Source organism: Drosophila novamexicana, unplaced genomic scaffold (genome assembly GCF_003285875.2).
Source record: "Drosophila novamexicana strain 15010-1031.04,08,12 unplaced genomic scaffold, DnovRS2.1 tig00000108-arrow-pilon, whole genome shotgun sequence".
NCBI lineage: Eukaryota > Metazoa > Arthropoda > Insecta > Diptera > Drosophilidae > Drosophila > Drosophila novamexicana.
The window spans coordinates 5316312-5330792 of record NW_020824772.1 but is presented as its reverse complement, the minus strand read 5'-3'; the positions used below and the strand labels follow the sequence as shown (position 1 = coordinate 5330792).

The following is a 14481-nucleotide window of genomic DNA, read 5'->3' as shown; positions in this document are numbered from 1 at the left end:
TGAAATAACTTTTATTCCAAAAACAAACTTAACTGTGAATCGAATGTTTTCAAATATATAAATTTGTGTACATTGTATTCAAATTAAAGTAAAATACATTGTGCAAAAAGAGAAAACAGTATTTTACAACACTGGAACTTTCGATATTTAGTATATCGATTGCGTTCTTGTCAGTCTGACAGCTGCTTTAAGGTTATACTACTATTGTAGTGGACTTGAATTCGTAAAATTTATTGGTAAATATGCGAAATAAAACAATATATTGGCTTATTTACTTCGCGCAAACGAAATAAGTTGCCAGTATGCATTTGTAATTAATTCAGCCAACTGACACATTCCTTTCCTGGCAGATATTAGTCTGCTCATTACATAACTAACCAGCTATGTCTCAGGCTCCAGTTCGTGTCTCGCCGCTCATCAAGCTCGGAAGATGGTCCCTGCTGATTGTAGGCATTGCCTATGGTGCTGCCCATCAACGCCGGCTGTCAAAGAAGGAGGAGAAGGTGCGCGAAATTGAAGCCCAACAGAAGGCCGTTCGCGATGCCAAATTGGCCGAGGAGAAGAAGCGTAGCGCTGAGGCCGAGGCTAGGGCTCTGGCTGAGCTGTCGAAGCCCAGCTCCCGTTAGAACGCATCTTTCGTTTTTTTAAGTTAATTGCTACCACAACTGTTCGCAACATAATCAGGCAACCAGGCAACAACAACAACAACAACATCAACAACAAAATTCCATGGGGGCGCAAGCGATCGGACAGTGTTGCTCTTAGACTATCGAATTATCGATCGAGTTTGTGTGTTTATCTGAGGTTTGTCTAAAATTGAGCAAATTAAAAAAAGTAATTATGTAAAACATATAAAAGTGGATGGTTTATTGTGTATTTCAGCTGGCATTTATGCAATGAGAACCTCTCTTGAAAGACATCGCATCGTCTTTATTTAGCTATCTTCTTTTATGGCATAGAAACCATTAGCTATTACCCGTTTCTCTTTCGCACTGCACTGCTGCACTTTGTGAAATTTGTTCTGATAAGTTTTGTTGAATCAATAATTATTCGCTGCCAAGGCGATAATTTATAGGTGTTGAGACGTCTTACGTGTTGGGGTCACACGCAAGTCATATAATTCAAATGCCAACACTCGGTTTGAAGCGCCTTCAACGATGTCGAGCTTTTTGGAGCAGTTGCCCAAGCATCTGCAGGAGATTGCCGAGCGGGGTAAGAACTCGTATTGCTAGGTTTTCAATTGATCGAACCTAATGATCTCACTTAGTCAATGTGCTCACACCCGAGGCAATATTAACCACGCCTAGGATTAAGTTCATGGACACCCGGTCCTGTGACCTGGATACTTGTGTGCATAGCTGCAGTCCGGAGGATGTGCGCATTTTGAAGGACGCAGCTGCCAAGTGGCTGGCAGAAACGCCCGTATCAGGTAACGCAAGGACATAGGCTTGACTGTTTATACATGTATCAAGTACTTAAATTATGCGCATTAAAACGCAGCGGATTCTTTATTCAAAATACCCGCTCGCTTGAAGTGGTCGCGTGTGACCTTTGGCTGTGCCGCGCTAGATCAGTGCACTGGCGGAGGTGTTTCGATACGTGGCATAACAGAAATCTGTGGAGCCTCAGGCGTGGGCAAATCTCAGGTGCTCCTGCAGCTGTCGCTTAGTGTGCAGCTGCCACCGAGACTAGGCGGCTTGGGCAAAGGCGTGGCCTTCATCTGCACTGAAGATGCTTTTCCATCCCGGCGTTTGCTGCAGATAAGCAAAGCATTTGAGGCACGCTATCCGGAGGAGCAACTTAACTTTTTGGGTAACATCTTTATTGAGCATCAATATGAAAGCGTGAGCTATGCAGTGTATATTCAAGTGATCCTCACATAGCTCATCCTGTGCATTGCAGCAACCACTGCTTGACTGCATCAGCAATCGCCTGCCGCAACTGCTGCAGGAGCACAGCATTGGCTTGATCATCATTGATTCGGTGGCAGCCATCTTTCGCCTGTACACCGACTTCGAGGAGCGTGCGCGTGATATGCGCCGCATGGTGCATGCGCTGCTCAGCTATGCGGATAAGTACGACTGTGCAGTGGTGTGTTCCAATCAAATGACTGCTACTGAGAAGGCGGATCAGAAGACTTTGGAGGATGTGCCTTGCTTGGGCTTGCAGTGGGCAAATCTAGGTCGAACACGCATGCGCATATCCAAGGTGCCCAAACAGTTTAAGCAGGGAGATCAGCTGCTTACAGTGCGCAAGCTAGAAGTTATGTACTCTCCCGAGACTCCAAATGCATTTACCGAGTTTTTGATTACCGCAGACGGTGTGGTAAATGTGCCAAAACCACGCCGACCACACGGCCATATTAAAAGAAAACATGATTTAATTTGCTGAATTGTTTATTATAATTTTTGAATTGCAAATATTTAACGGCTACTGATCCGCGCGTTATAGTTTTCTTTTTTTGTTTTTCTGTACACTCACATTAAATATGTATTTGTTTTTTTTTTTTTTTTTTTTTTTTAATTTCCATATATATTAGCAATTTACACTTAGGACTGTTTCTGCTTAAACACTTGTAGTTAATAGTTAGTGTAGTTAAATTAAATTTGTAATTAACATGAATTCACCAATTGTTGTTGTTGTCGTTTTTGCTGTTATTGACGCGCTTCCTTTCACTCTACCCTTTCGTATACTTTATCACATGAAATTTTCGAAAGTTAAAATTACAATTACAATATTGTTTTGTTTTTTTTTTTTTTTTTTTTTTTTTGATTTATTTTTAAAACAGCACATTAAACATTTAAATGCGTTTCTAATGGCAACATATACAAAGCCTATACTTAAGATTAGTGCTTAAGCATACAAGTACATACATACATTCAATAAATTACATAAATATGCGTAAATGCCTTAAACTAACAAGCACACACATCATTTATCATTGCAAAATATAAACAAATCTTGAATGAAAGCTGGCCGTGTGCTTGAGCAATATTCGACTTTTTTGGCACAAGTTAATTTGACTGGCTAGGTGTAGGTTGTGGGTTTAGGGCCTGGCTGTGCGCGCATTGAAGTCTAACCCATTTGCATATCGTTATCCTGCGAATCTTGTGCCTCTGTGGAGGTGCCCGGCTCGCTGGCTGACTCCTCATCCTCCGATTCACTTTCGATTTTGGCCGATTCACTCGGCTGCTGCTTCGTGTTGGCCATGGCCACTGCAATGGATATCTTTGAGGCAGATAGCTTGCTCTCAAAGTCCATTTCAGCCAGTAACGTTTTTGACGGTGAGCTGCGTCCGTTTTCCTGCGCAACTGCAGCTGCAACAGCTGCGCGTTGCAGACTCAGCGCTGGCGACTCCTCCAGTTTTATGTCCAGCTTTTCAGTCTGCTCTAAAGGTGCCGCAGGCTCCACCGTTAGCGGTATGGCATGCTGGTGCAGCCGATGGTGATGAAATGTCTCACCAATGTTGTTATTGTTGTTGTTGGCATGGCGCTTTTCAGCTGCTTTGTTGTTGTTGCTATTGTTGCCAGCAATCGCAGCCGAATCGCTGGCATTAGCGCTAACTCCATTTGGTGCTGGGCTGCTTGCGGGTTTCGCGGTCTTCTCCAGCAACGCATTCAATTGCTTTTTAATTTTGGAGTTCGTGGTCTTTGACTGCAATTTGCTGTCACCATTATTTCCGTTGCCGCCTTTGGCTGGTGTTGATGCGTTGTTGTTGCTGCTGCTGCCGTTGTTGTTGTTGCCGCGTAACTTGTCCCCTTGGCCGTTGGACGTCTTTTTTGGTGTAGCATCCACATTGCTGGCCGTAATGGACGTTGGCTGGACGCCATCCTCAGCAGCGCCACTGTTATTGTTGTTGCTGCTGCTGCTATTGTTTTTGGATTGTTGTTCCGCGGTTGTGGGCTTGGACGATTTGTGCTCGGCAGCTTCGTTATTTGTGACATTATCCTGCTTCTTCCACTTTGTGCGTCGGTTTTGAAACCATATTTTTACCTGCAAAAAAAAGTAACGTATTAAGTACAAATTTAAGGAAAAGTCACATTGATTTGTTCATTTTAATTCTAATTAAAAGCTGTGGCTTTATATATTAACAAGATATATCCGAAAGGGTTTGATAAGACGAAACTAAACGAACTCGGACCGTTTCGATTTTACAGCCAAATGTTTTTCTGTCCATGGCTCTATATAGGGTATAAAGGATATTGTAGATGCGACCCCCACCCTTAATATAAAGCGACATCGGAAGGATCAATGTTATTGAATTTTTGTTTATTATTTGTTAAATGCGAAACCCTTTTCCAACGAGGAACTGTTGGCAATTTGTGATGAAAATCAAGACGCATTAGTCGAGGAAATAGTCAGAAATGAAATGAAGATTGCCAACAATTATTGAGATGAATTTTTGTTTGCTAGGATTTTGTTTTTATTTTTTTTTTTGGTGTTGAAGTGAAATCTTCTTATTCAAATATTTATATGTTCTATTATGCGGTTCGCCTCAAGAACTTATGTACTACATATGAGTCAGTTGTTGTACGAGTCAGTTCGCTATAATTAGGCAATGTTTATGCCTCATTTGCCCTTATTAGTGTGCGTAAAACAAATAATTAAAAATTATGTATCGCATATTCCACTCGCTGTACGCAAACACTTCCGCTACGTCAGCTACAGTTCAAAACAAGCTAAGTTGAAATGATGTGGGCCTGTCAAAATGCAGAAACCGCCTATCATCCACTTCCATTCGTATGCCCATTCAGTGCTCACCCACCCAACATTCAATGTGTCTGTATGTGTGTGTGTAGTGTGTGTGTGTAGTGTGGTGCTTTATGTTGCACAGGGCAACGGGGACGCTTCGGCAGCGTCAATGGCGCAACATAAAACATTTGCCTCTTATTTCCATTTCATCCAAAGTGATGGCCTAGCTAAATAAATGAAAAATCTATTTAAATCGCGCACATAATTAGTATTTCAGCGGCATGTCTTCAAGCGCGCACACACACGCACACACACACACAGGCATACACTTTCACGATCGGAATATGAAGCAAAAATAAGCGCCAAAGATAGATGCCGTCATATGACATGCTCATTTTGCCGGCGTACCGTAAAAATGATGAAATTAACATGAAAAACAAAAAAAAAAAACAACAACAAAATTTTCCTTCGCTTAGCGTCCTCCACGAGTAGAGGAAACACGCTCAAGTATACAAATAAAAAATTCGTTAATTTTCATATTGAAAATCAATTAATTGATTGCCAAATATTTCGAATTTCGAATATATGCGCTGAAAATAGACGCACATCATTGAAATGTACTTGTCGATGGATTGATGTGTGCGCAAATTGTTTGTTTTATCGATGAAGATGGATTATGAGGGGCTGCCAATGTATCTACATGTATGGCTGGCAGTACGTTTGCCCGTTTCGCTCGTTTTTGGCCGTAATTACACTCGGCTATATACAATTGACCAATTACTCATCCGTTTGCCCGCGCCTGTACGCTAATTCCTTAATAAACAATAAAATCGGCGGCGTGTTTACCTTATGAGCAATTTTAATGGCTATTCAAAGCATCATTTTTGTACTTAAAATGGACTATTTTAATGGGGCTTACGCGTACTTATATGCGGGCATCTCGGCCATTTTTTTCCTCCATTATTTTGGGCAACATGCCGCGCACAGCTTACATTTAATTATTTGATTATTTTTAAATGTGTGTCTGGCCTAATTTAACCATTGCGTTTCTTTTAATTGCGTGTGGCATTTTTTATTGCATACATTTTGCTGATTAATTTGTTTGGCATAGAAATTATTCTTAAAAATTCTTAAGAGACTGGTATAGAAGTTTTCACTCATATTTTACTCGTACCTATCATAAATAAACATTTTGTTTTTCTGTTGTGATCCACTTTAAGACCTCTGAGCTTACCAATAACAGCTACACACATATACAACATTCATACAGAAATTTCTAAAAATACAAACGAAAACTTTGTCGTCTAAAGTGAAAAGTTGTGGCTCAACCTGTGGCAAGACAAGGCTGGGGGTCGGTTCCATGCTTGTCGTTTATGATTTATTGACATTTAAATGTGTGCGGTGATTCCCTTTTCAAATGTTCGAGCAAACGACACCTGGGAGGGGAGGGCTTAATAAATGCCAGTCAGCAAGAACTGCCTCATTTATTTTTCTTCTTATATACCATACATATGTGTACTAAGCATTCATACTAATATTCTTATATATATATATATATGTATATATATAAATATTAATGTGCACTAACAATTAACACAAATTCCAAAAACTTCATGTACGCTCGCTGATACTTAAATAGTCTCAAAATGGCTGCTGAACTGCGTTTTTATTGGCACGCAATGCTGTCAAGCTATGTATGTGTGCGAGTGTGTGTTAGGTTATTTAGTATAATTAATTTTCATTTCGCATTTTCTGCGCACTTTTCAAAAATAAACGCAAAGCAGTTTGCCGTAAGGAGTACGCATCCGAGTTCTAGACAGTTAACGACTAAATGATACCCTTTCCTTGCTGCCTCAAGTGAGCATAACAGTATCTTTTATACAGGGATCACGAAAGGACTTGTTCTGGGTATGAGGCATGACATAAGCTCTCGCGAAATACACTCTCAATATTGTGTCTTAATATACCCGCTGTGCCCCTTTTAGTAACGGTATAATTATGATCCAACACTGAGAAGCTAAATTGCACAGGGGCTGAATTTGGCGCTCTCGTCCCTCACGTAAATGGTAACGACTTCTTTCTACCACATTTTTGTTTTGCTTTTGCGTGCCAAGAAATATTCATCGTTTTCTTTTGCTACTCTGATCAAATTATGTTTTAATGTGTAATTTAGCATATCTCATTAGTTAGTTTTATTTTTTTTGTCTGATAAGCTCATTTTTTATTTTATTTATTTATTTATTTATTAATGGTCGACAAAACGAGTGTCTTCCTCATTATTCAATAGATTATACAATAGAATTTTATGCTAAAAGCCTAGTTAAAGGATACAATTTTCTAAATAGCATCACCGACCGATGGAGGTGTTTTATTTGCCAGTCCGGCCAGCTGTGCCCCTTTTCACAGCTAATTTTGTCAGTGACGCTATTAGAGCCTACATCTAAGCAGAAGGTTGTAAGTAGGAAAAAAGTGTTCACAAGTAACATTAAAATAATCTTAATTTGCTATATTAATAAAGAAAATACAATAAATAGGAAAAATGAAAGTAAGAAGATTTCGCTTGGTGAGAAAGGTAGTTAAGAGTTAAGAGTAAATGAATGAGGCAATATTATAGAATACCTAGCTGGTATTTCCCGGCATCGCCCGAACTTTACGTTATATAATTAAAAATGGATTTCAAGTTCATCGAATTAAGAAAATGTTTTAATCAACGTTCGAATACTAGAGAATATTTTGTGTTCGACTTGGTCTGTCAATCTCAGCTTAATCGTGCCAATCTTAACCTAAGAGCAACTTTGTGCCCAATGGCAATTATGTAACTGGAAACCAAATCAAATATGTAGCTGGAGCAAACAGACAAATGAAGCCAAACAGCCTTAATGCAGCCCTCACCTCGACTCCCATAACCCCATCTGTGCACTCGGATATTGCTGTGCAGTAAATCACTTTGTTCCATGCAAATATGCGCACTGCAATGACATTATTAATTAATACATAATCACTGGGTTGGTTGTCAGTATACCCTGTATACGGGTAAAGCGGGTATGCGTGTTTAAGGATACAATTTTTATGTATTTTTTTTAGCTTAGTATATATCAGAGCATATTTAAAATCAACTAATCACGCCTTGAACAATATTTTTTAAGTCAATAATAATATATAATATATATTAATTATCATCGCATAGGAAAAGGCAGGTCCCTTGAACCGTCGGCATTTATATGAACTCTTTTACCTAAATACTTTGCTTTACTGAGGATTAGATTATTAAACGCATTTTGCGGAATGCTATATATATCGTATATCATTTCAGTTTGCATCCCATTAATAGAAGTGGAAATCAATACGAGTATCAATCGACATATTTGTACAGGACATCTGTAAATCGGTTACCCAAGCGATACTTAGCTATTTAGGATTATGCTCACCGTATATGCACACCTAAGCAATGTGATGTGTGCGTGTGTGTGTGTGTACGTGAATGAGAATATTTGGTTCAATTTGTTTTGCGATTATTAATTAAATAGACTTAAATGCAACTGCTGCCAAAATGCGTAGTGGTAATAACAATCGAATGACCAGTAGGCAGGGCCGGATGCCCAAGCATGACTCCCCTCTGCTGCCGGCTGCGCCCCTCGGCGCACAGCTAAATTATCGCTCTGTGTATTTTGGGCGGCGGCTGTTGCTAATGAACGAAAATGCTGACCAAATTGCAGTTAATACCATTTTATGCAACATATTTTATGTGTAATGTGAAATAATTATGCATAGCTCCGTTGTTGTTGCTTCTGTTGTAGTTGTTTGTTTTGGCATTATTATCTATAGTACTCGTACCATAAATTTGGCTGCGTGAACAATTTCAAAGCCACACTGCAGCAGTCAAAAGCAAAGCAATTGGATAAATATTTACTTTAGCAACAACAAACATTTTTTATTACCATTAGTTTGCATTAGTGTGCGTATTGCGGACTGCTGCTAAATGAATTTCAATTGCAGCCGGTCGCAAAAAGCGGAAACTGTTTCAGATTTGAAGTCATGTGTGAAATTAAAAAGCAAGCGCAATGCAAATAAGAAAGAATGCTACAAGCTGGCAAGATATCCATTAAAAATGAAAAAAATCAAGTACGTGGCTATAAGAACATTTCGTTGCTTCAAACTTTTTATATAGTTGTATATGGTTAAAGCTCCATACACACTGCTTACCACAATTTATCTTTAAGCTGAGGCATTCCTCTAAAATTCCTTAAAAATGGGTATTCAAATAAGAATACTTGAAGTTTCACTCCAGACTAATATTAATTTACGAAAATTTTTATGGAATTAGGAAAAAATGTACAAGGTGTACATAGATATACACCTACAAACAAAAAATTTGTAAAATTTGGGAAAATTTAAAAATATTCTTTATTTATTCAGTAGAGGTTTGTTGAAGTCATTATCTATCACATTTCCCTGATTATAAATGAAAATTTAATATATCCCGACTTTTTATTAAGAGATTTTCAGTTCTTACACAAACGATTCCCAAAGAATCACCTGATTCCAATCATCATGCATTTGAGATCTTTCTCGCACGCATCTTAAAAACAAAACAATTATTTTTCTCAAAAATTGCTTTTCTATTTATAATTTATAATTTTAATATAATATGAGAGCACATGAAGCTATAATATGCGTTCAAAAAAGTTCTATGTGAGCCCAAATACATCGTGTTCTGTTTTGAGAACATTTTCACAATTAAGTAATACCCATATTTTTTTAGAATTTTATTTTCATCATAGTCCGAAAGTAAAAGCCTGGCATAAATTTAATTGATTAGTAGTAGTGAAACGAGCTGGCAGATACTTCTGGGAAAAGAGAGCTGGAGGGAGCAAGCCCTGCCACTTTTCTGGCCTTTCATTTGTTACGCCCTTTTGGCCAGAACTTTGTGATGTTTTGCGCTCTCGACTTTTAATTGGCTTATTGTGTTGTTTGTCAGAGCACATTTGCTTGGTTCTGTATGCCTGACATCCACTTGGCTTTCAAATGATGTGGTTTGGCCACTTTTCATACAGCTATCGGCCACTGTTAATTTGTTCCGCCAGCGCAGAGTCTCGTCTAAGATCTAAAGCGGCCTACTACTTAAATATATACATATGTATATACGCATATGCCAAAAATCGTTTTGAGCGAAATAACTCAAAAAGATGCCCGCATTGCCCCGGGACGTCTGTCAACTGTTGTGTTGATTTGCTAATTGCCCGGTGTTTAGCAGCTCAAATGCTGCTTAAGCACGCCCACCCAAAAGCAACAGAAAGAGAGGGAAAACAAAAGTGAAAAAAATAGAAAAATTGAGAAAGAGAGCATGAACAATTCTGCTCGACAGAGTCTCGACGTTTTTAGTGGCTCCGCCTTCATTAAAAACATTTTGCTTGACGCTCGCCAATCGACGCGGCTGCTGATGTTGTTGTTGGTTTTCTAGTTGTTGTTGTTGCTGCTGCCACACTCAGGCAGTCAAAATGTGATTTATAAATAATTAAACTGGGCCTCATATAGAACGACAGCTGGTCGTCAGCTAAACTAATTTATGCAAATTTTCAACCAGTCAAAATTAATAATCAAAATTGGTTTCATGTGTTGTCAAATTGCAATTGTTGCTGCTGTTGTTGTTGTTGTTGTGAAGCTGTTGCTGTTAAGCCCCACAGCGACAATTAATCGATGACGCTTGTTGTTTGTTTTGTTGTAATCAAATTATTGAGTGCATAGTTCAAATAGTTTTGGTGTTATATAAATTAAATTAATTGTATTGGCTCAGACAACTCGGAAAGGCTTTGACTACGTGACGTTTATGCAACATTTTAATTAAGTTGCGGTCTATAACAATAATTCAAAATTGTATTTAATATTTTCAAATATGCAAATGCGCTGCTCATTTTATTTTGGCCTTTTGGCCAACAATTATAAGCATGCAAATTATTTATTTTGTTTCAATTTGTGTGGGTTCAATGATAATTATCATAAAGAGAATTTAAAATGTATAAAAGGTTCTATGCTTCTGTTTTTTTTTTTGTGGCTAAAATTGTATATTCATTATGTTTGTACACGTAATAAGCGTATTATTTGCTTAGCCATTTGTGTCGAGGTTTGTTATAAAATGCGTAACATATTCAATAATTGGCATGCAATTAAATGTTTATTAACATAATTGCTTCTCCAATTAACCAAAGGAATTTGATGCAATTGTAATAACACAAAAAAAAAAATCAAGTGAAAAAATCAGTGCATAAAGTTGAAAATTCCTGTTAGACTGTTTGAGTAAATTGTGTTTAAGAGATTTACAATTGCCCGAAAACAAGGATTATTATTATGCACTATGTATTATAAACGACAATAATTATATATGCAAATTGTAAGTGTTGTTGTTTGATAACAATTTCTGCCTTATCGGTATTTAATAAATTGATCAAATTATCTCTGCTCTTTTACCAAGCATTAAAAAACAATATAATATATTTCACCTGCGTGTATGCTTGGGGCAGTTGAATTTATTAAATTGCAGACCGACATCATATTGAATGCATTTTACAATGTATGTGTATGATTGATAAATGCACATATAAATGGCATAAATGTTGCACATACGCAGCGTTGCCTCAATCTATATTTAATCATGGACACGCATACTTTATCGTGTATCTCTTTTATTGGCATATTTAAAATAAATTGAGGCCATAAGAGCTGTTCAGTTTTATGACATAAACAAGTAGTGTTTGGTATTAATTTAAATACAGTTTATAAACAATGATAACAACAAGCAACAAACGGACAATCTGCTGTTCGGGTCATCAAATGATGAATTGCCATTTGATTTGTTTGTGCTGCTTGTGGCAGCAATTTAATTTAATTATCGTATTTGCCACTTGGCCAACTGCCAGCTACAAGCCGACTCAGCCTTTCCATTGGTTAAATATACACTCAGCCATGTGTGTGTGTGTGTGTGCGAGGTCAAAATGCAGCTGCATTAGCAACGTTGAAACAGTCCTGGCCACCTGGCTAGCAATTACGCCGGATTATGAGCGACGGCAAACATTTAAAATGAAATGTCCAATGCAAATTGTCAGGAGAGCACAGTTTGGCCGTAAACCGCTTAAATAGGCGCACGCATAGAACTCGGCCCTGTCCCCTTCCCACGGGCAGTCAGTCCCATGTTTGCCCCCCGCTCACACTTGCCCATGGCTGGCGGTAGCCACTGGCACTAATATGCAAATGCAATTTGCTGCGTTTGGCGCGTGACGTTCGTTGGGTAATCGTAACACAATTACAATGTTGTCAGTGTGTGTATTTGTTTGTGAGTGTGTGTGCTAGTGTGTTAGTGTGTGTGTGTGTGTGCAACTATGCCATGATGCGTCGCTTCATTGCAGCGCTAAAGGGCGAGGCTGAGGATAGTCGGGGCAGTCACATGCACGCGTAATTAATTGATTTTTATCTGGCTTAAGGCTATTTTACAGTTTGTTGATGACAGACGATGCAGACACGTGGGCGCAGCCCTGGACCCTGGGCGCTGCAACCATGCGTGCGTTACGGCCACCGTAGAACATAGTCATGGCTTGTGGCTTTTACAGTCTATGTGTGTCGGTGTCTGTGCCGTGTCTATTTAAAGAGATTTTTATGATAGCCGCCACTTTGTTTTGGACGCTTTTAGTTGTTTGCCTTTTTATAGCCCTGTAGAGGGTACTATAACTTTGTCCCGAATTGTGTAACACACAGGCGACGTCTTCGAACCTATAAAGCATATATATTCTCGTACAGTCGAATCAATTATGTTCATCCTTATTTTTCTATGCCAACAATTCTCTCTGCTATCATATTATAACAAAGCAAAGCTCTTTGTGTTGCAGGCGAAACATATGTCGGAGAATAATATCATAAAGCTGCCATGGGAATAATTAGACTAAGTCAATTGCTTTACAGGATTTGGATTTGAAAGTACTTAGCTATGTAGATATACTCTCTCTCAAAGCAATTGGACAATAAACAGTGAAGTAAATGGCGAGGGGATAAGGGAAAAAGCAGCTCAAGTCTCAAGTGTCTCCCAGTCGAGCAACCCCAACTTATTTTATTTTGATATTCTAGTTTACTGCTTGGGAATTTCTTCTTTTTTGCAGCTCATTGTCAGCGCCTGTAGTTTATTTTCGGTCAGTTCGTTGGTTTAATGAGGCGTATGCGTAACGTAACATTGTTGCGAATACACTTTGCGTTATTTGTAGCAAAAATTAAATTGCTTGCGCCCCATACTACTTGTAAGAATATGTGTGTGTATGTATATGATATGCTACAAGTTAGTGGCACGTCTAGACTTTGCGAGAGCACAAGATTTGTGAGTGCAATTAACAGAAGTTTTGGCAGTGCAAATGAAATGAAAACAATATGAAGTTTCTTATATGCCGCATTATAAACTAACATAATGGCGCTCGCATAAGGCAGTAATTAATGAGTTATTCTGCGCATGCAGTTTTTCACGTGAGGAATGAGGATTGGGCATACCAGATTTTCCTTAATGGTAGGTGTGCAACTGCATTGATTTATCAATTTAATAAATTGGTGAAATAGTGTTAAATTTTGCGTGAACAAATACCCAAAGGGATCAAAAGATATTAGGATCATCATGTGTGTTGTCTATTCTAAACTCTTTTATATTTGCTTGACCAAATGCATGTGCTCTATTTTTGCGTATACATGTTATTAAACTGATTGTTGTTATAATAAAAAATGTGCAAGCTAATTCTGTCTGCCAATTTTCCCCTCACAGGTTCTTATCTAATACAAATGAGCACGATAAAATAACAATTGAAATTAATATTTTAGTCAACTTATATAAGACATGTTATTAAAATGATTTTTGTTACTATTAAAGATTTATTAGATGTGCAAGCTAATTCTTTCTGATAAAACGTTCGCAAAAGAAGTATCGGATTCCAGTTTTCCCCTTATAGGTTCTTATCTAATCTCAAGAAGTACAATAAACTAACAATTGAAATTAATATTTTAATCAACTTATATAAGACAAGAACTTATGTCTTATGCGTTGACATCACCTATCATCTCCGTCTGTGACAAAAACATTTAATTAGATTTGTGCATTAACGGGTTATTTTTCAATTTGATAGATGTTACATGTCATAAACTTTATACACGTTTGTATACATTTTCCATTACTCAAGCACCACGTTATGAAATCTTTGACGTGACTAAACACACAATATTGTACATCTTAAATGTCAATTGTGCAACCCAAAGTTGCCAGGTAAATTGAAATTAAATACTTGTTCTCTAAAAGCATTATTTCGAATTGTATATCCTTAGCTCTTTCTTCAGCGCTCCAACCCTCTCGTACACTACAGAGTGTAGCCCGTATACCGCAGACGCTCATGTGGATACAGACCGAGGCTGGCTGGCACAACAGCAGTTGATGCAGTTAATTTGCAGATATTATTGCTGTGATTAACACATAGATGTTTATGTGGATAGTAATGTTTTATATACAAACACACACAGACGGGTGCAGGAAGGCGTAGCAGCAGTGCTATGAAATCAGTGCGGGGCACTTGAACATTGGCAGGATATACACGCAATACAAGCACGCATGCACACACACGCACACATGCATATGCGCACACACACACCTCTAAAGCTGTGTTTTGCTCTGTGGTCAGGATGATAAATGGCTGCCGAGCTTATAATATTAATAATACATATAAGGCACTTGAACATGTCGACATGCATAACATGTTGGCTCACACAGATAAACAG

At 38.2% G+C, this 14481-nt stretch overlaps 3 protein-coding genes across 7 annotated transcripts in view; 2 read left to right on the top strand and 1 right to left on the bottom strand.

Annotated features, from left to right (window-relative positions):
- Positions 1 to 136: 136 nt before the first annotated feature.
- On the top strand, positions 137 to 857 carry LOC115771779 (ATP synthase subunit e, mitochondrial). The gene is made up of 2 exons (XM_030717639.1): positions 137 to 236; positions 351 to 857. Exon 2 carries the CDS (start codon positions 384 to 386, stop codon positions 624 to 626), a length of 243 nt encoding a protein of 80 aa, XP_030573499.1. The 5' UTR covers positions 137 to 236; positions 351 to 383; the 3' UTR covers positions 627 to 857.
- Positions 858 to 935: 78 nt separating this feature from the next.
- Positions 936 to 2392, top strand: LOC115771778 (DNA repair protein XRCC3). 2 transcript variants are annotated; one of them, XM_030717637.1, is made up of 4 exons: positions 936 to 1212; positions 1268 to 1429; positions 1501 to 1844; positions 1903 to 2392. In XM_030717637.1, exons 1-4 carry the CDS (start codon positions 1158 to 1160, stop codon positions 2389 to 2391), a joined length of 1050 nt encoding a protein of 349 aa, XP_030573497.1. In that variant the 5' UTR covers positions 936 to 1157; the 3' UTR covers position 2392. The 2 variants fall into 2 exon arrangements, with proteins under 2 accessions (XP_030573497.1, XP_030573498.1); XM_030717638.1 differs by having other exon boundaries at positions 1501 to 1812; positions 1903 to 2001.
- A 666-nt stretch (positions 2393 to 3058) lies between these two features.
- The window catches only part of LOC115771776 (H2.0-like homeobox protein), a 54821-nt gene continuing 43398 nt past the window's right edge, over positions 3059 to 14481 (bottom strand). For all 4 annotated transcript variants that reach the window (XM_030717630.1, XM_030717632.1, XM_030717631.1 and 1 more), the window contains one exon: positions 3059 to 3993. In XM_030717630.1, coding sequence (XP_030573490.1) covers positions 3076 to 3993 — 918 coding nt within the window. In that variant the 3' untranslated portion in view covers positions 3059 to 3075. The remainder of the gene's footprint in view (positions 3994 to 14481) is intronic.

Bases quoted from the DNA above. Each gene is read 5' to 3' on its own strand.
- LOC115771779 (XM_030717639.1), top strand. From the start codon at position 384: ATGTCTCAGGCTCCAGTTCGTGTCTCGCCGCTCATCAAGCTCGGAAGA.
- LOC115771778 (XM_030717637.1), top strand. From the start codon at position 1,158: ATGTCGAGCTTTTTGGAGCAGTTGCCCAAGCATCTGCAGGAGATTGCC. The intron at 1,213-1,267 runs GTAAGAACTCGT...GATCTCACTTAG, and splicing joins GCAGGAGATTGCCGAGCGGG to TCAATGTGCTCACACCCGAG. The intron at 1,845-1,902 runs GTGAGCTATGCA...TGTGCATTGCAG, and splicing joins TTGAGCATCAATATGAAAGC to CAACCACTGCTTGACTGCAT.